At 40.7% G+C, this 20,743-nt stretch overlaps 1 protein-coding gene across 1 annotated transcript; it reads left to right on the top strand.

Annotated features, from left to right (window-relative positions):
- The first annotated feature begins 734 nt into the window (after positions 1–734).
- On the top strand, positions 735–20,131 carry ufl1 (UFM1-specific ligase 1). The gene is made up of 19 exons (XM_031750210.2): positions 735–970; positions 1,159–1,304; positions 1,416–1,444; positions 1,558–1,655; positions 2,828–2,942; positions 3,120–3,250; positions 6,052–6,110; positions 6,342–6,488; positions 8,283–8,458; positions 8,560–8,739; positions 8,830–8,956; positions 10,804–10,926; positions 11,158–11,278; positions 11,364–11,530; positions 18,286–18,416; positions 18,524–18,604; positions 18,752–18,837; positions 18,922–19,102; positions 19,496–20,131. Exons 1-19 carry the CDS (start codon positions 894–896, stop codon positions 19,685–19,687), a joined length of 2,367 nt encoding a protein of 788 aa, XP_031606070.1. The 5' UTR covers positions 735–893; the 3' UTR covers positions 19,688–20,131.
- The last annotated feature ends 612 nt before the right edge of the window (positions 20,132–20,743 follow it).

Here is a 20,743-nt window from a genome sequence, read left to right as displayed (position 1 = left end):
CATACATGGACCCACCCCTAATTAATGGATCGAAGAAATGACATTCAGCCTTGCAATGAGAAAGTTGACGTTCTTAGCTAAAGGAAAGACTTCTACCGGATCTGGACACACTTTTTACAATTTATAACGGGATTGTTTGTACAGAGAACTATGTTGTAACTGATATACATATGTGCTGAGAATGCGACGCTGTTGGGTGGGTTGGGGTTTTCGGGGTGGGAGGGGTGACTACATTGATTGCTCTATACATGTTGATGTATTACAACTTAAAACTCTAATACAACCTTCTGTGCGAGGTAGTTCTAGACTATGCGAGAGGTCCCGATAGGGCCAGTGCAGAGAACCCGTGATTTCTGGGAGATTCCCAGGATCTGTAAAAATGTCACAAATATCTTTAAACGTTTATACGCACAGGAAGCCCTATGTGGGAGTAAGCTGAAAGTGAAAAATAAAAAATGTCTGTTAAACGATCACGGGTTTTTTTGTTGCTGTTGTTGTTGTTATTTTGAAGTATATCTTTTTATAAAATGCTTGTATGAGTCCTTGTGTGTTCAAATCTATTTGTATTTGTGTGTGAATTGGGGAAAAAACACTTGGGAGTTTGGGAATTTGTCAGTATAATTAGACACAAATTATTGTACACATTTCTAAATCTTAGTTTGAATCATATCGACGGTTTTCTCTCCACATAAAGCAGACGCTCTGCTTGTTTTTGCTCTACGTGACTTGTGGGCGAAAAGTCGGAGGAGAAGCTTTGTCCCTTCTGGCTCGCTGTAGCGCGTTATTGTATGTTGACGTGTGGCTAAGGTGTTCCGCTAGCTAACAAACAGCTAGCAGAACATTGAAAGTAGCTGTTTAACAGGCTGGTTTTGCGAACTCAAAAACTCACAGTAATGGCGGATGACTGGGAAGAGATTCGTCGGCTTGCCGCAGACTTCCAGAGAGCGCAGTTTGCTGACACAGTGCAAAGGTAAACGCAACTGAACGGGTGATAGCATCAAAGCTAATGCCAGCTGTCATTAAAGTTGATTTAAAAGTAACTCTATTAGGTGAAGATTGTGGCTTCTCTTGTAACAACTGTTGTTGTTATTAAAACAAACACAATAATAAATGTATACTACACTGTCCTTTACGCCACTTGTGTAAACTTTTCCGCAGGCTGTCGGAAAGAAATTGCATTGAAATAATTGCAAAACTAGTCCAAGACAAGAAGCTGGATGTGGTGCACACACTGGATGGTAAAGAGTACGTCACCCCAGCTCAGATCAGCAGGGAGATCCGAGATGAACTCTACGTGCACGGAGGTGTGATACAGAAGTTTAGGAAATGAGATGCAGCATTGTCACATTGTCTCTGTGACATTTTCAGAATTGTAGATTGTGACAGAAACTAAGTGCTGTCATTCTGTATTACAGGGAGAATCAACATTGTGGACCTCCAGCAGGTGTGTGTTAACACTGTGTTTCCTCCTGCGTCCTCTAGATGAGATATACAGTTTGTTCATTCAAATTTGGGTCAGATGTCTTATGAATGTTTTCATGATGTTGTTCCTTTCAGATTATCAATGTGGACTGGGTCCATGTTGAAAACAGAGCAAATGAAATTGCAAAATCTGATAAAGGGGTTCAGCTTGTACTGGGACAGCTGATTGATGAGTGAGTATTAGGTCTATACTGTATAAAAATGACTACCATAAAGTCACACTATGGACAGCACTATAATGGGTTTTGTGAGCCAATTTATGTATTTGGATGAAAGAGCAGAATACTAAGTTATCAGCCAACACTCCTAGGTCTATAGGACCAAGAGAAAAAGCTATAACACTAAAGTTAGCTAATTATAATAGTTAAGCTCAATATCATTAGCCTATTGCACTTGTTAACTCTTTTTACAAAACTGAAGTTTTTGAGGTAAAATGAATGATAATTGTAAAGGCCAACAATGCAGCTACAGACATAAACAATGCAAACTTTATTTTGATAAACTTTAGACTTTTGTCATTTCATTGTAGGATGATCTTGATTTAGAGAGCTTTAGTGAGCTTTAGAGAGCCAGTTTTACTATAACAAAGTAATGTTCATAATTTGACTGTGGGTTTAACTTAGGCTGTTGCTGAAGGTTCAAAACACATCAGCAGGGTATGGCACGGAAAACAAACGTATAATTAATATTGACACAATCTGTGTCACTCGTCTATTATGTTGATCGTTTTCGTGATTGCCCAGATGGTGCTTCGCTGTGAATTGTGGGATGGCATTATGTCCTTTCCTTTCGTAAAGAATGCTCCAGTTTGTCTTCGACTGAAGGAGGCAATAAAGGAAGCTTTGTTAACTGTTATTGGGCTGTCTGCAAATAAGTTGATGCTGACCTATGTTTACTTGTGCACATCAGTTTTGTGCTAGCTTAAGGTTCACAATTAATTTGATTAAGAACCAAAAGACTTTAAAAAATTTTATAATTAGGATTCATTTGTATCCCTGTAGGAACATAGGGCACATAAATAATGAAATATTGCCTGTCACCAAATTTCATTCTTAGTTCATTTCTACATAAAAGCAAATCAATCAGATTTGATGGGAAACTACTTATATGACTTCAAAGAGGGGAACATTTTTATCTTATTAAATTTTATATTATATTCAAAGTTTTATTCAATATTCAATAAATTAAATGTATTTTTTTTTCACATTAAAGGTTTAGTTAAGTCTCATTTCTGCACAGAAGTATTTAAAAAGCCCTTAAAGTATAGTATATAAGGGTCAAGTCTGAACAGGTTAACTGAGAGTGAGGTGCTGTGATTATACTGCTCATGTTTTGTCGTCTGCAGCACATACCTGGACCATTTGGCCGAGGAGGTGAATGACAAACTGCAGGAGGCTGGTATGATCAGTATTGCAGAGCTGTGTAAAAGCTATGACCTCCCAGGAGATTTCTTAACTGAGGTGAGCCAGTTTTTACGTGCCTTTTAATCCAATAAGAAATCTGGTCATTAAATTAAGCAATGTGTTGTGCCGTCTGTGTTTTTAAATGGTTTAGTCTTCTTTGTGGTCTCAGCTTGTTTTGACACGTTGTTTCTTTGTTAGTAAAAAAAACATGTGGGTTTCTCATCCATATTTTAGGAGTTGTCGAAGCGTCTTGGAAAGATTATCCAAGGAGAAATGGACCAGTACAACAGAGGTGTCATATTTACCCCGGCTTTTGTTGCTCGCCACAAAGCTAGAATACAAGGGCTCTTCAGTGCAGTCACAAGGTAAATGTTGCAAAAAGGCTAAATATTTATTATGGCTTGTTTTTTGTTTTTCTTCTGCAGATGTACAGATTTTGATATGTCTATACCTGTCTAAACTAGGGCTGCCACGATTAGTCGACTAGTCACGATTACGTCGACTATCAAAATCGTCGACGACTAATTTAATAGTCGACGCGTCGTTTGAAGATCACAAATGACGCGGGAATAAGTAGTAGGATTTAAGAGTGTAATAACGGACTGAAACAGAAGATGGCAGCACTGCATGTACAAGGATGCCAGCTGCTGTTAAACCCCGAAGAAGAAGAAGTAGCTCTGTCCCTGAATTCATAGCGCAGCCCTGCTCAGTTTCCAACAATGGCGGCAGCTAGTTAGTTTTAATATTACTCTCATTATTCTTTCTGGGTCACAAAATAAACGTGTAACATATTTTCAGGCGAGAATGTAGCTGTGTAAACCTCAAATATCTGCTCAGTTTATCAAGACACCACATATTTTCAAAAGCGCTCCGACGTTTTTCGAGGGCGTCTGTTACCCGCTAGCTCGATAGCTAGCCGGGGCAAAGCTCACTAGAGCCGGTGAGAACACCGGACTCCTGGCAAATCGTTTTCAAACCCACCGTCTTTTTCGCTACTCAGGTTAAACATATATGAGTCACTTAGATAACTTAAAAATGTTATTGTTTGGCTTTTTTTTTTTTTTTTTGTATTTTATTTGTTCCTGAGTAAATCGGTTTGGCTGAGATTAAAGTTATAGTTTTTACACAGCTGAATAAACGTCAAGCAGACAACTGATTATCACAAGTGTGAGATGCTCGAGAATATACTCCGTGTCCCGTTATATTTTAGACAGCAAGGAGTTTATTAAACTTCACCGAAACAATCTGCAAATTTCATTAAAATTTAATAAACTACCATCTTGTCTTTATTTTTAGTTAGCACATACCTTAAACACTTAAAGCTGTAAGCTAATGATAGTTATATAAGAGCAGATGCATGCTGGTGCAATAAGCTGTACGTTTTACGTCCAATGGATGCATGATCTGATTAGTCGACTAATCGCAAAAATAATCGGTGACTAGTCGACTATCAAAATAATCGTTTGTGGCAGCCCTAGTCTAAACTTTTCTTGTGTGTACTGAAAAGCAAGTAAGAGTTAAAAGATTGAACTAGATGAAACAAGGTTATTAAAGAAACTATAGAAACAGTTCTTTGATGCTAAGCAAGGTTAAGCTGTTTGTGTGGGATAGCTCAAGATGCTATGAAGGATTTCTGTCTGCAGGACATTATTTTGAGCTGACTTTGTGTTGCAGCATCCCAGCAGGTTGGCAGATGGTAGCTAAACTGTTTTGCGCGTTCTGTCATATTGAGTTTTTTACATTATGGTTCCCCTATGTATACTTAGTGAAGCTGTGACACCAAAAAATGCAGTGAGTGGGTAGCTGCTTTAAAGATCATTTCAGTGTTGGTGACAGTGAGTGAATTCATAGTAATGTTCAGCTTGTTGTTAAAGTAAGACTTTACATGAATAGTATTAAGAAAATGGTGTCTGTTTCTCTTTCACTGCTTGGTTCTAAAAAGAAGCCCATCGGTTAAATTTAAAGATTAATGGGCAATCCAGAGAACAGGGTACCGAGGCAAAATATCCCATGAACATTTGAGAAGTTCATAAAATCAAATATACATACATTTAACCTAGTTAGAGACTCTCCACTGTGCAATAGTGCAAATATTTTATGCACACTATGATTATTTTTCTCATTGAAATTACTATGTAACCTATTGGTCACAAGCAGCATCTACAATAGTTAGGTCTCTAATGATGATATATAATCAGGCAGATATGCAACCCATAAGGTTGCACCAGTGCAATATAGCTGAGAAATTAAAACACGTGAAGTTTTCCTAATTTTACTACATTCGCTAATCTAAAGCTAATAAAGACTAAAGGCATGGTGCTGAATGTTGTCAGTGCATCCCCACAGGTTGGGCATCAGATAGAAAAGGGAGAGGAATTCTGGATTGAGTTGGATGAAGTGATAGAGAGTGTCCCCATAGACATGTAGGTGAAGGAAACAGAGGTGATGAGGTGTTGGGTACTTGTGCTGCTATGGAGAGAAAACAAGGACAGATAACAGCGGGATTTGTGAGAAGGATGAACGTGTACTTTAAAAGAGCGAGGAACATAAAGTGAACACCTTGACTCTGTAATACCACATTGGCTTTAATAATCTCCATGACTTTCATGGAACTGTGAAATCCATCTGTGATTTAGTAAAAACACTTTCACAGTTCAGTGTTTTGTTCTCTGCTAAAGGTTTTTAGCATTTTTGGAAGCTAGTGTTTGCCACAGAGAGAGCCATAAAGCTAGCCTATATGACTGTTTAAGGATATAAGTGCTACCATATAACTATATTCAATGTAAATTACAGCTACTGTCACATCAAGGTGCTTTATATTGTAAAGTAAAGACCCTACGTTAATAGAGAGAAAATGCCATCAATTAGATCACCTGCTAAGCACCTGGCGTCAGTGGGAAAGAAAAACTCACATTTAACAGGAAGAAACCTCCACCAGAATAAGGCTCAGGGAGGGGCAGCTATCTGCTGTGACCGGTTGGAGGTAAGGTGTAGGAGACGCGATAAAAGACATGCATAAGAGAAAGTCAAAGATTAATGATAACTGATCTTCACGTCTAACAGATGTGAAAAAATAACAAATGTTCTCACATGAGACCCCGCTGTCTTCAACAGCTGCATTCGTTGGCACTTTCTTATAATTCCTGCTGTTTTGCTTTTTCTATAGGCCAACACCTGTCAGCAGTATGATTGGAGCATTTGGATTTCAGGAACATCTTCTGTACTGTAAGGACTGGCTGCTACATCATTTAAGTTAACCTGTTTACCTCTTTGGTTTCATGTTGTACTAGTCTTCATTTTTTTTCTTCTTTTTTTAAAGAACTTGTATGATATTTATTTTTGTTTTTAATCGTTTTCAACTTTGTCTAATGTTAAACATTAGACAAACAGTCTTCTATTGTCATTGTTTAATACTTTACAGCGTGTATTATGATATTGTATTTTTTTGTGGTTCAGCTGTCTTGGAGGAGTTGGTGAATATCGGGCGCCTGAAAGGAAGCGTGGTTGGGGGGCGGCAGGACAAGGCTGTGTATATCCCTGATATCTACACCAAAACACAAAACGCCTGGGTGGATTCTTTTCTCCAGCAAAATGGATATTTAGGTAGGTGTTGTTAAACTTAAAGTCAGTGGTCAAAAATACCCTAAGGCTTTTTCTAGTTAGCTAGCTGTCTCATTCAGAATTTTTGGGCTTTTTTGTCTTCTGATACACAAGAAGAAAAAAAACGCATAATGAACTCTCTGAGGTGGCTGTTTTGCCATCTAATTTCAAAGTCCTGTCAGCCATACTTGGAGTAGAGGTATACCCACAAGACTAATTTAATCACTCATGAGAAGATGACTAGAAAAATGATTTTAAAAAAATTCCTAAAACCTCAAATCAATTCCAGTTTCGGTTTCAGTGTTACTGGCACCCATTCACAATAACAATGACCTCAAAGCCATTCTGCTGTAAGGTTTAGACTCTACAATGTTAGAGAGAAAACTCAAAGAATCAGGCGATCCCTGTGAGCAACCACTTGGTGATGGATTGGCAGGAGTGCCCTTTAACAGGTAGATCATGATGGTTGGGGATTGAGGGGAAAGACAGTATTTCCTATGTTTGTTAAAAATGACAAGAGATTCAGTGTAAGACAGTGAATTTTTGAGGCTCTTTGACAGCAGGGCTGAAATATTTGAAACTCTTTCAGTTTAAAAATTTTAGGGAGTTGTTGGTTATTTGGTCATTGCACAGTTATTACCCTAAAAACAGTGAGATGTGGGTTTTTTGTTTTGTTTTTTTTTCTTTATTACTGTTGTTTGTTTCTCCTACTTCCTACTTTGGGGACTTGAGATAAGCAGTTATACTGAGCTGTGACTGTCTCAAAAAATATTTTCTTTTATCTTGGGCACAGAAGTTATTATCTTGTGTGTACTAGATGAAAAATGACAATGATAAAAACCCAATTTTTCCTCCGAGGCAAGAGCCATTATAGAGGCAGGTGATCAATGTGTTTGTCTGTTCTATCATTTTGTAAGCAAGGTTACATTTCTAAAAAACAAGAAGGAAAAAAAAACCAGTGAATTTCAAAGAACTCAGTGCCTCAGTGGACCATGGGTAAAGGAAGACGCAGTCGTGTTTTGGTGCAGATCTACATCATGCAAAACTGTGAAATAGGACACTGAGGTTCCCATTTGTGCCCTCAGTAATCATTAAAAGGTAGTAACATTTGCGTTTCAGCGACACCTGGAACTTTGCAGCAGTGGCATGCAAGAACTGCTACAGAATGGTGAGCAGAGCTGCTACCCTCACATGGCAAAGGGGGTTATTAAAATGTTAACTGAGAATAAACACTGGTGAACATGTAGAGGGTTGGTGTGGTAACTGCTAAAGGGAACAGTAAAAAATTACTTTCCCATGTCAGAGTGTTACTGAAATGGGACTGTGGTATGAATTACCATTCCTGCTGCATTCATGTGTATGTTGCGTTTTACTGTAGTTTTGGGGTTCAGCTGATTTCAGTTACTTTACATCAGTCACATGCTGTGAGTTTTGTAGAAACCTAAGAAGAAGAGATTACATCAACCATAGAAAAATCATCTTTATGAACATTTCAGCTCATCAACAAACCAGTGGGATAAATGTAGCAGAATAAAATCTTAATAAAACCATTTTTTTAATAGTTACGTAGATTAGCAATATAATATATATCTATCATAAAATGTTTGTCCTTCAGGAAACTGTCCCCTGTGTCTACTACTACTGTAAATGTTTACAAGCCCACTGTTGTGGCTGTGGTCCTTATGGTGCATTTACTGCTGCAGATTCTTTTTGAAAGTTGGACTTAATGTCATGACTGCTCAGGGTTATTAAATAAACTGCTATACTATATGAACTGATGACATCGTTGTCCCGCAGAGTTTGATGCGTTGGTTAGACTGGGGATCCCCGACCCATCCAGCTACATAAAGAAGCGCTTCAAGTCTAACAAGCTGCTGTTCCTCAGAGCGGCCTGCGTGGGCCAAGCTCTGGTCGACCAGGTGGAGGCCTCCGTGGAGGAAGCTGTCAACTCCGCCACTTGGACTGACCTCCAGGTCAGCTCTTTAACCTTAAAATTGATCATATTAGAGGAGTCGCATCGTATTTTTTTTTGGAGATTTCTGTTTCTTATCCTCTCCCGTCTGGGCTGCTTTAGCCAGTTCTGCCCAGCTGCCTGTCGACTGAGGACATTGGGATACTGATTAACCAAGCTATGAGAAACACTAACATCCAATCGTCTGCCAGAATCTTGGGGGGCACCGTGGTTGTCAGTGAGAAGTTCATCAGCAACTGCCTCTCTTTATTTGATGAGGCCATGCAGCAGAAAGCTCAGAAGGTAGAGATTCCTTTGACACCCGGCTTTACATGTATACGTATATATATATGCTCTGTCCAAAGGTGGAACTACATTTTGTGTGCTTTTCAGGAAGTTAAGAGCAATCCAGTGTTTTTGATAACTGAAGAGGATCTGAAGCAAGCATCTATCCTGACTGAGAGCACCGCGCCCTCTAAGAAGGAGAAGAGAGAGGCGGAGCGCAGGAAGAAGGCGGCAGGTTTGTGAAACCTATCTCACACACTCCCACTCTTTTTATTTTATTATTTTTATTCATGTAGTTTTTAGTCTCTTTGGCATTTTGTGGGGGAGACTGACAATGGTGAGGAATCCCTGGATTTTATTTTGGTTCTTAGTGTCCAACATGTGTCCTCAAAGCTCTCTAAGGTAATGATGTATGAGTGAGTCTAATGATTGATGTCTTACATGAAACCATTATTTTTCTCTTTTAATTTGCAGAAAAATGTTTCAGTTTCTGTTTGTAAAAAGCTAAAAGTGGGTAAAAGAAATAGAATGAGAGGAATATCTCTTCATTTATCTTTTGATCAAGTAAAGACTTTTTTCACTTTGCCTTTGCAACAATTAGAGTGGCCGAAAGCTCAGGGACGTGGGTGTTAGGCCATTTTTATGCTTGCCATGTCACCAGTGTTGTGTGACGATTTTAACTTCACATCCTGTGTCGCGAGGCCCAATGTTTGTGGCCTGTCGGCCAGTCATGCACCTCTTGATTTTTCTAACTTGTCATGTTGTGGCGTGGCTGTTGCAGCTGGGTTGAAGACACAAGTGTACGATCGTATTGGTTTTTGTTGCAATTTTGATGACTTCCTGTTTTGACGACCTCTCCTCCTTATCAGCATGTATGATGCAATCTTGTCCTGAGTGGGGACACCTATTGTTTAGGACAATACTGCAGTGGCTTCTTGTGTAATGACGGTGCAGCAAAGAGCAAAGCGACTCCTTTATTTATGTAAAGCAGTCAGAGTTGCTTCCAGAACCCAGAATGATGAGACAAGACAGAGCAAGTTCATTAAGGTGCCCGTAGTGATATGTCTGTTGTTTAACTTTAAATCAACAAGAAAACTCACCAACATTCATTTTTTTCTTTTTTTTACAATCTTGGACTTAAACAATCATCAAATACCATCAGATTGTTTTTTGGTGTGGACCCAGATCTGATTGAGATGCTTTGCCATGACCTTAAACGGGCCCTCATGCTCAAAACTCCTTCAGTGGAACTGAATTGAAACAATTCTGCAAAGAAGAGTGGGCCAAATTTCCTCCATAGCGATGCAAGAGACTCATTGCCAGTTATTACAAACACTCGATTGCAGATCTTGATGCCAAGGATGGTACAACCAGTTATCAGTCATCAGCAGTTAGTTTTTCACACAGGGACAAGCAGGTGTGGATAGTTTCTTTCCCGTAATGAATGACATCATCAGTAAAAACCTGTATTTTCCTTTTACGCAGGTTTTGTCTAATATTAACTTTTGTTTGTTCATCTGAAATTCTGAAATCTAAAATGTTTCGTATATGTTTTTTGTTTTGTTTTTTTACTTGAAAGATTTGCCTCACAGTTAACTGTCATTCTTATAGAAACACTTGGAAACTATTTTCTCAGCTGGAGATTCTCCTGATGTTTGATTTTGTGGTGCAGTTGTCCCTCTTGGAACATCCTCACCAAGTAAACATGTGTCCTAGTGAAATGGGGGTGTGGCAGATTGCAGACTGTAGGTAGTGAGCAGGATCATTTCTGCATGCATATTAATGAATGAGGCCCAATGTGTGTGTTTTGTTGTCCAACACAGCCTTATGCAAATGTTGCTTGTGCTATTTTTACACCAGCTCTGTGATCTTTGAAGGAGATGACATCACTGCCTGCCAACATCTACCCTAAAATGACCTGTGGGACAAAGACGGGAAAAATAATAAAAGACTGGTTATCTTGAAGTAATTCTAGAGCAGTGAAAATAAAGACGTCTGCAATGTGGCAAGTCAGTGTTTGCTGGCTTTAGGAAGTTGAGTTTTCTCAGACTGACTGGGATCTGTTAACTGTTTGTCTTCCAGAGGGCAGTGGCAGTGTGAAAGCGGGTGGTGGAGGCAATGCCAGAGAGATCCGGATTCGTAAAACCAAGAAGAAAGGGAGGAAAGATGAAGACAGTGATGAGGAAACTGGACCTTCTCAACAAAGTATGTCAGCAGTCACAAAGACATTTTATGTTCTCGGGGAAATACGGTCTCCATCTGCACATTAAGCCTGTTCACTGAGGCTTTTTACTGTAATAAGAGCTTAATGGCTGCTTTACGAGGAATCTCTCTCCTGAGTCGTTAAGCTTTTTTTTTTAATTTTTCTACATGGAAGACAAAGGTAACTGTAGGATCCCAGGGAGACTAATTAGCTTGTGTTTTACCTTTGCCAAGATCGCAGCAGACAGACTGAAACCCCCTTTATGGCCCAGGAGGCGATCGTAGCCGTTTTAGAGGAGCGAGTGAGTGACTGCCCTGAAGAAATCCTGTCTGAGTTGGCAGAGCAGTTAGTCAGGTAACAGACAGATCTCTTTCTAAAGATCCCTTTTCTCAGAGCTGCCAACAATCCCTTCATTCACCTTCTGTTAATGTCCCTGCAGGCCTCTGACTAAAGCCTACCAGGAGGTGCTGCGGACAGTGTTCATGTCCTCCACCAGCTCTCCATCAGGGGCCAACAAGAAGAAGAGCATGAAAGATCTGCAGGAAGAGATCACCAACCTGTACAACAACATCCGACTATTTGAAAAAGGCACCAAGTTCTTCTCGGGTAAGTCATGTTCCATGTAGCTGTATTGGAAATCAGAAGCAGGGCCATCTTCATCTCTCGCATCCTGACAGGAGATGAGAGAGGAGGCGGGGTTCACAGGGTTAAAATTTTACCCTTACATTTTGGCAGATCACTGTATTTGTAATAGATCTGTTACACTGGATTAACTGATCATGTCAGGGTTCATGTTCTGATATTTGTTCTTCTGTATGAATCAAATGTTTACCTGTGAAAGACGAGTCATACTTGGGAAAGCTAGCATCCGTTGCTTTATTTTCGTATATGTCGAGGTAAACGAGCATTAGGCTTCAGAGTGTACTAAATGCTCAGAGAGTTTTTGTACTCTTGGCTCTATGATGCCAAAGAAAGTGATGATGTGAAAGTCTCAGGAGCACAGCTCTGACTATGAGCACAGAAGCTCCACCCACCTGGAGGGCAGACCTGAGTGAAGTTGGCCCCCCCACCTTCTTCAAATCAAACAAAAGTGGTATCAAACGTTTGTGCTACGTTTGTGCTGGTTTGTGCTGCAAAAATTTTCGTTTGTGCCGCTATCATTTTAAAGATATTAATAAAAATTTCTAGAGGTCATCAGAGGTCAACCAGCCCCCCCACATTAATGGAATCAAACAAAACTGGTGTCAATCAACTGTGCTACGTTTGTGCTGGTTTGTGCTGCTAAAATTGTCGTTTGTGCTGCTTCTGTTTTAGAGATATTAATGAAAATGTAAAGGTCAAAAGGTCAACCAGCCCCCACCTTCTTCAAATCCAACAAAAGTGGTATCAAACGTTTGTGCTACGTTTGTGCTGGTTTTGTGCTGCAAAAATTTTCGTTTGTGCTGCTATCATTTTAAAGATATTCAAGAAAATTTCTAGAGGTCATCAGAGGTCAACCAGCCCCCCACATTAATGGAATCAAACAAAACTGGTGTCAATCAACTGTGCTACGTTTGTGCTGGTTTGTGCTGCTAAAATTTTCGTTTGTGCTGCTATCATTTTAAAGATATTAATAAAAATTTCTAGAGGTCATCAGAGGTCAACCAGCCCCCACATTACCCAAATCCAACAAAGTGGTATCAAACGTTTGTGCTACGTTTGTGCTGGTTTGTGCTGCAAAATTTTTGTTTGTGCTGCTATCATTTTAAAGATATTAATAAAAATTTCTAGAGGTCATCAAAGGTCAACCAGCCCCCATATTAATGGAATCAAACAAAACTGGTGTCAATCAGTTGTGCTATGTTTGTGCTGGTTTGTGCTGCTAAAATTGTCATTTGTGCTGCTTCTGTTTTAAAGATATTAATGAAAAGGTCAAGGTCAAAATGTCAACCAGCCCCACATTACCCAAATCAAACAAAATTGATGTTAAACGTTTGTGCTACGTTTGTGCTGGTTTGTGCGGCAAAAATTTTTGTTTGTGCCGCTATCATTTTAAAGATATTAACAAAAATTTCTAGAGGTCATCAGAGGTCAACCAGCCCCCACATTAATGGAATCAAACAAAATTGATGTCAAATGTTTGTGCTGGTTTGTGCTGCAAAATTTTTGTTTGTGCTGCTATCATTTTAAAAATTTTAATAAAATAACCTCTTGATGCGTGCCTAATCATGCAGGTAAGTAAATCCCAAAAGGTTGATTCTGTTCATCTGGACATTTTCAGTTGGAGAAACGTTTAGTCACTCATCCAGGTGACTTCTTCAGTCTCAGCTGACTGCAGGTTTCCCCAACCTTATAAACACATGTGAGTGAAGTTGGCCCCCTACCTTCTTCAAATCGAACAAAATTGATGTCAAACATTTGTCCTGCAAATTATTTTGTTTGTGCAGGTTATGTTTACCTAATTTTATAAACAGTACATGTACAGTGAGAGAGAGATGTTACATCTGTCTTCACTTGCATCCCAGTCACGAAGCGTTGGAGGTAGTTCATAAGATATTACAGGATCACCCCAACCTTAGCAACAGGACCACTGTTGATCAGTTGTGTTTGCTTTTGGAACTGTGTCTTAATTCCACCTATTTTGCATAAGGGTCAGTACTACAGGCAGAAACCTAGGTGTGCCATGGGTTCCCACAGGCCCCTGGTCAAAGTCACCAAACCAGTTAGTAAGCAGGTACAGGTGTGGCCAGAAGGGTCCTCGGAGGCACTGCAAGACTGCTTTTCCACCACAGGCTGCCACACACGACAACACCACAGACTTTCAGGAATATACAGAAACTGTTATTGCCTACATCCCAAAATGCATCGATGATGTCACAGAGACCAGGTGTCACGGGTTGCTTAGAGGATCCACTCGCAGGACTCCTGAGTAGCGTTTAAACAGACACAGTTTATTTACAGATCTTCACCAAGTGTATGTACAGACAGTGCGGGGTTAGTTATATATACAAGACGTGAGGGGCAGGGGTCCAGGGCTCCAGGGAAAACGGGGAAATCATACACGCGCTCAGTTAAACCTCTCTCTTCTCCGTTAGCGACCAGTCACTCCTTCCACACTCCACACGGGGAAACACGGGGACGGGTCCGGGGAATCTAGGAACAAAGAAACACTCGTTAAGTCTCTGAGACGGAGGCACAGGAAACTTGAGCTAGACGTGTACTGACTAGAGCCTTCACAACAATCCAGCATTGAACAGCTGATCTCCTCCATCTGGAATATGGTCTGATGAGGCCCAGGTGTTCCCAATCCAGGAAGGCGTGGACCGAGGGCATGAAGCCGCCATGAGTTCCGCCCCGGCAAAACAGGGGAGAGAAGAGAGGGGGAGAGAGGAAGAAGAGAAGGAGGGCTAGGGTGGAGAGATTCTGATCAGCGCCTTGCCGATCCTGCAGGTCATGACACCAGGACTATCACTGTCCGGGCCAATCAGAAACCATGGCTCACAGGTCAGGTTTAAATGCTCCTATGGTTGAAAAATGCAAGCCTTCAGAGCCGGGAATTAGGTGAGCCAAAGAACAGCAAGGGCAAACCTGTCACGTGGCATCAGCTACAGCAAAGCTTCAGCGACAGCAGAGATACTTGGAGGCAGTGGCAAGGAATACAAACCATCACAGACTACAAGCCCACTCTGCAGACCGTGGTGACACAATCCCCAGACAGTGTGTGGAGATCCCTTGCCAAAATCAGTACACGCAAAGCTCCAGGTCCTGATAACATCCTTGGACGAGCACTGACGGACTATGCTGTGGAACTCACAAATGTCTTCACAGACATCTTTAACACATCACTAGGGTCAGGCCGCCGTTCCCACATGCCTCAAAGCCTCCACCATCATTGCTGTAACCAAGAAGTCATCTACCTCCTGCTTTAAGGACTACCGTCCTGTCAAACTCACCTCCATCATTATGAAGTGCTTTGAATGGTTAGTCATGCATCAAATCAAATTATCGCTTTCCCCAACCTGGATCCATTTGAGTTCGCATACCGGTCAAAACGCTCAACCGATGATGGAATTTCAACTGCCCCTTACTCAGCCCTCACACATCTGAACACTAGAGACTCATATGTCAGAGTGCTGTTCACAGACTTCAGTTCAACCTTCAGCATCATCATTCCCCAGCAACTCATTCACAAACTGGATCTGCTGGGGATCAGCACTGCTGTATAACTGGCTGCTAGATTTCTTGACAGGAAGACAGCAGACAGTACTGGGTCGACAGCAACACCTCCAGCCCAAGAACACTGAATACGGGGCTCCCCAAGGATGTGTGTTGAGCCCCTGCACCTGCCTCATTTGGAAGGTCCTCTCCATTACAGGTGACTCCTCTCACCCCTTCAACAGCGTCTTCAGTTTGCCGCCATCAGGAAGGATACTGAAGAGCCTCCTGGCCAGAACCTGCAGACTGAGAGACAGCTCAGGTCCATCGGGCTGTCAGGATGCTGACCATCTCTGAATCGAGAAGGGGCTTAAGAGTAAATCTTTCGCCATCCTACAATGCTGTGATTGTAGCCATTCCACACTTTCTGTGAATGGTACTCATGGCCATTGATCAGTAGCCTTTGATTAGTTGTTATTGATCAGTGGTCATAAGAATTTGCATACTAACAATCATGGAACTAACCCCCAGCACATTGTTCATTCAGTGGTGCTAGTTTCCTTCACTATGCAAATGTACTGTTTATAAGGTTGGGAAACCTGCAGTCAGCTGAGACTGAAGAAGTCACCTGGATGAGTGACGAAACGTTTCTCCAACTGAAAATGTCCAGATGAACAGAATCAACCTTTTGGGATTTACTTACCTGCATGATTAGGCACGCATCAAGAGGTTATTTTATTAAAATTTTAAAATGATAGCAGCACAAACAAAAATTTTTGCAGCACAAACCAGCACAAACATTTGACATCAATTTTGTTTGATTCCATTAATGTGGGGGCTGGTTGACCTCTGATGACCTCTAGAAATTTTTGTTAATATCTTTAAAATGATAGCGGCACAAACAAAAATTTTTGCCGCAGACAAACCAGCACAAAGCGTAGCACAAACGTTTAACATCAATTTTGTTTGATTTGGGTAATGTGGGGGCTGGTTGACATTTTGACCTTGACCTTTTCATTAATATCTTTAAAACAGAAGCAGCACAAATGACAATTTTAGCAGCACAAACCAGCACAAACATAGCACAACTGATTGACACCAGTTTTGTTTGATTCCATTAATATGGGGGGGCTGGTTGACCTTTGATGACCTCTAGAAATTTTTATTAATATCTTTAAATGATAGCAGCACAAACAAAAATTTTGCAGCACAAACCAGCACAAACGTAGCACAAACGTTTGATACCACTTTGTTGGATTTGGGTAATGTGGGGCTGGTTGACCTCTGATGACCTCTAGAAATTTTATTAATATCTTTAAAATGATAGCAGCACAAACGAAAATTTTAGCAGCACAAACCAGCACAAACGTAGCACAGTTGATTGACACCAGTTTTGTTTGATTCCATTAATGTGGGGGCTGGTTGACCTCTGATGACCTCTAGAAATTTTCTTGAATATCTTTAAAATGATAGCAGCACAAACGAAAATTTTTGCAGCACAAACCAGCACAAACGTAGCACAAACGTTTGATACCACTTTGTTGGATTTGAAGAAGGTGGGGGCTGGTTGACCTTTTGACCTTTACATTTTCATTAATATCTCTAAAACAGAAGCAGCACAAACGACAATTTTAGCAGCACAAACCAGCACAAATGTAGCACAGTTGATTGACACCAGTTTTGTTTGATTCCATTAATGTGGGGGCTGGTTGACCTCTGATGACCTCTAGAAATTTTTATTAATATCTTTAAAATGATAGCGGCACAAACGAAAATTTTTGCAGCACAAACCAGCACAAACGTAGCACAAACGTTTGATACCACTTTTGTTGGATTTGAAGAAGGTGGGGGCTGGTTGACCTTTTGACCTTTACATTTTCATTAATATCTCTAAAACAGAAGCAGCACAAACGACAATTTTAGCAGCACAAACCAGCACAAATGTAGCACAGTTGATTGACACCAGTTTTGTTTGATTCCATTAATGTGGGGGCTGGTTGACCTCTGATGACCTCTAGAAATTTTTATTAATATCTTTAAAATGATAGCGGCACAAACGAAAATTTTTGCAGCACAAACCAGCACAAACGTAGCACAAACGTTTGGTACCACTTTTGTTTGATTTGAAGAAGGTGGGGGGGCCAACTTCACTCAGGTGGAGGGCAGTCATTCAGAAGAAGGAGCTCGTTTTTGCATCAACAGCTAAGCTGTCAAAAAGCTTTTAAGAGAAAAACTTTAATGGCTAAGTTACAAGACAAGCAATATCTTCTAGTTTCTCAAAGTCAGTTTATATAGTGTGTGGCTAAAAGCACCAGCCCTAAACCCACAACAGACCACATGTGGGCTGGTGGATGTTAAAGGTTAGAAGAGAAGTCAAAAGCGGCACCAAAGCCCAATGTAAGATAATGAGGATTATTTTGAAAAAAAATATCTGGCATTGTAGTATTAAACCCTGTAACTAATACCAGATATTACCACCTCATTCATCACTCTCACTCACACACACACACACACACACACACACACACACACACACACACACACACACACACACACACACACACACACACACACACACACACACACACACACACACACACACACACTGGGTTGAATTTCCACTTTTGGATTAAACAGTGACAAATGAACAAATGTTCTTTTTTTTTTTTTTCTTTTTTTTAGCAAAGCTCTGACAAAAACTTCATAGGCTTGAAGTGAGACACAATATTGTGATATTAACAGATGAAAAACAAGAACAAACATCCAAAAACTAAGTGGCAGCCACAACATCGGGGTAAAACGTGATGACACACTCATCTGTTACTTCAAAATAAAGCCAATACATTTAAGTATGTAAGGGAACTTCAATCTAAAACTGTCCAAATCTCCAGGATTTCTAGAGGAACATAAAAGACATGAAACAGGTTTTGTGTATTGACCTTGCTTTACACCCAGCACTCTTCGTATTAGGAAAACCTCCTTGTGATATGACAAGAGTAGTGAGTTATTTATTGAGAATTGTGCACCTAAATGCAAAGAAAATAGAAGCAGCTGAACAACTGCTAATGTTGGAGCTCTCCGACATAATTCACTGGAGAGATTAGGCTATAAAACGTGCGTATCATGGTGAAAATGTCTGTAAAAAAACGGTGAGGGCTGAGCAGAATCATCCAAAATTTCAAAGGCTTTACATGTAATATTTGTTTGTTTGTTTTTTATGCATGCAGATGATACCCAGGCCCACATCGCTAAGCACATCCTGAAGACCGTGTGCACTGATGTCAGTAACATCCTGGTTAACTTCCTGGCTGCTGACCTGATGATGTCCGTGGAGAATCCCAGCACTATCACCAACGAGGTCTGTGTCTGTCGCTCCTCTCGGCAACCTGAAACTCAAACTGTGTTATGATTATCTGTGGAGTTGAATTCAACGGTTCACACTGAATATGCAATTTGGTACTGCAGGTCAGACTGAAGATTTTAGGCAAACTGTCAGAGGAGACCAAAGGCCCTCTTTTGAAGCTGCACAACTCCCTGAACGGCAAAGTAAGTAGTATGCCTGTCTAAAATTGTGTTGCACTATGGGTGACTGCAAAATGACAGCTAACACCTTGAAATTTAAAAATTGCTAATCTGGGGAAAGGTTGAAGGATAAAATTTTAAGTAAGGTGGATTTGCTTTCTGTGTTTACAGTCCATTGAAGACTTTGTGACTAACTTGGAGACCTGTGCTGAGGTTTGTGGATTCATGCTAAAGAAAGGAGACAAGAAAAAAGAGAGGTAGTGGAAGCACATTAAAGCCAGAAAACTCTTCACCCTGATCCACTTCTGGAGTTTAGAAGTGTGTGAATGCGTGTCTTGCAGACAAGCCCTGTTCCTGCACCGCCAAGCCCTGACTGAGCAGCTGAAGGACACCGAGGATCCCGCTCTGGTCCTCCACCTGACCAGCGTGCTGCTGTTTCAGGCCAGCACGCACTGTATGCTGCACGCCCCGGGCCGCTGTGTGCCTCAGATCATCAGCACACTCACGGGAAGAATATCTGCGGTATGTACAGCTGATTGAACGTGATTTGAATGGGAAGGAAAAGTGTCACAATCACAATCCATCAATTTTAAAAAATGATAAAGTGGATCATCAGATATACCAGTCTGCTCACTCCTCCATCAAGTCTGTGTAGGGGAAACACAGCAGTCCAGTTTTATTATGTTACACAGCCATGCTTCCTGGAGTTGACATGATTCTCATTGGATATAGAAACAGGTGCATAATCCATTAACACTGTAAATGTTTAGCTTCACGATGCCCGTCGTGTGATTGTGCTGTCTGAAAGCTTCATCTCAGGATCGCTTGAAATAGTGTTGAGGCGCAGCAGCTGTCGGTGGTCTCCATCTGCTGCGAGGAGAGTGAAGCAGCTGAAATGTGTGCATTTTGTTGCAGGAGCAGCAGCAGCTGCTGTCTACCTACCAGAGCCTGGTGGTGAAGCAGCTGGTGAGCCAGAGCAAGAAGCAGGAGGATGACGAGGAGCAGGAAGAGGAGGCGAGGCGCGCACGTGCTCAGATCCAGACCCTTACACCGCAGGTGAAGGACCTGGTGCTGTCTCAGAGGAAGACGTCTGTTAATGAGGACTGACTGAACAGTCGAATAAAGAGAGGAAGGAATGTCACAGTGTTAAAGACCTGTGCTGCTTCTAGATCAGCTGGTGGTCCTGTATTTTTCTATGATTTCTCTATGTGGGTATCATTTTAAATTATTAAAGGAAATCACTGTGTATGATGAATTTAACACAATTGTCCTCAGTGAGGTTCTGATTAACTTGCGTATTAAATGCTCTCCTCCTCAAGTGAGTTGCTTCTTCTGTGACCAGCACAAATGCAGAACATTCAACTTCACTTTATTACTGACCTTTTTTAACATCAGATAATATAGTGGTGTAAATGAACTAAATGCTTGTACTCATGTACTGCAAATTCCTGGTTCTCATTCTTCATGCTTGATAAATGTAACATAACTGAGCTTTGAACTGCTTAAATTACATGTGGGCATAACTGGTCAATGAATACAGTACCACATCTGCATGATGAGTCTGAGAGTGATGCATTAGGTGTGTTGTTTGTCTCCGTCTTGTGACTATTATGTGAACTTACACTAAAGTGCATGATACTGCATTTCAACACTTGGGGGCACCAACAGCAAACAGTCGTTTGAGTGATATTGATGCAGTTATAAAAGAAACGAAGAGCACTGCAGGAACCAAACTGAGTACACTACACACAAGGATGTCACAGCCTCCAGCCCAGTGGTTTCAAGCTTAACCCCAGGATTTTAAATCTGCTTGCTGGTATTTGCTTCTTATATTCCACTTCATCTCAGAGGTGTTAAGGTCAGAGCTCTCTGCAGGCCAAACACATAAAGCCGTTTCCTGGAGCTCCCTTTGTACTTGAGGTTGAACAAATCTGCTCTTTTTTTTCAGTGTAAAAAAAAAAAAAAAAAAAAAAAAAATAATTCTGCGTATACATGTTTTTTTCCCTTCATCCCACCTTGAGGTGACTGGTGGTTTGATTTGGCACCACTGAAATAAAATTGAAGTGAAATTTATTAGAATCTTTACTAACCCAGACCATAAAAAAGCTGAACATATGTGTTCACACCACTCCACATTCTTTACCCAATTATCAAAAAAGCTTT

The sequence above is a fragment of the Oreochromis aureus genome, linkage group 15, assembly GCF_013358895.1.
Source record: "Oreochromis aureus strain Israel breed Guangdong linkage group 15, ZZ_aureus, whole genome shotgun sequence".
Lineage (NCBI taxonomy): Eukaryota > Metazoa > Chordata > Actinopteri > Cichliformes > Cichlidae > Oreochromis > Oreochromis aureus.
This window is presented reverse-complemented; position numbering and strand designations above follow the sequence as displayed.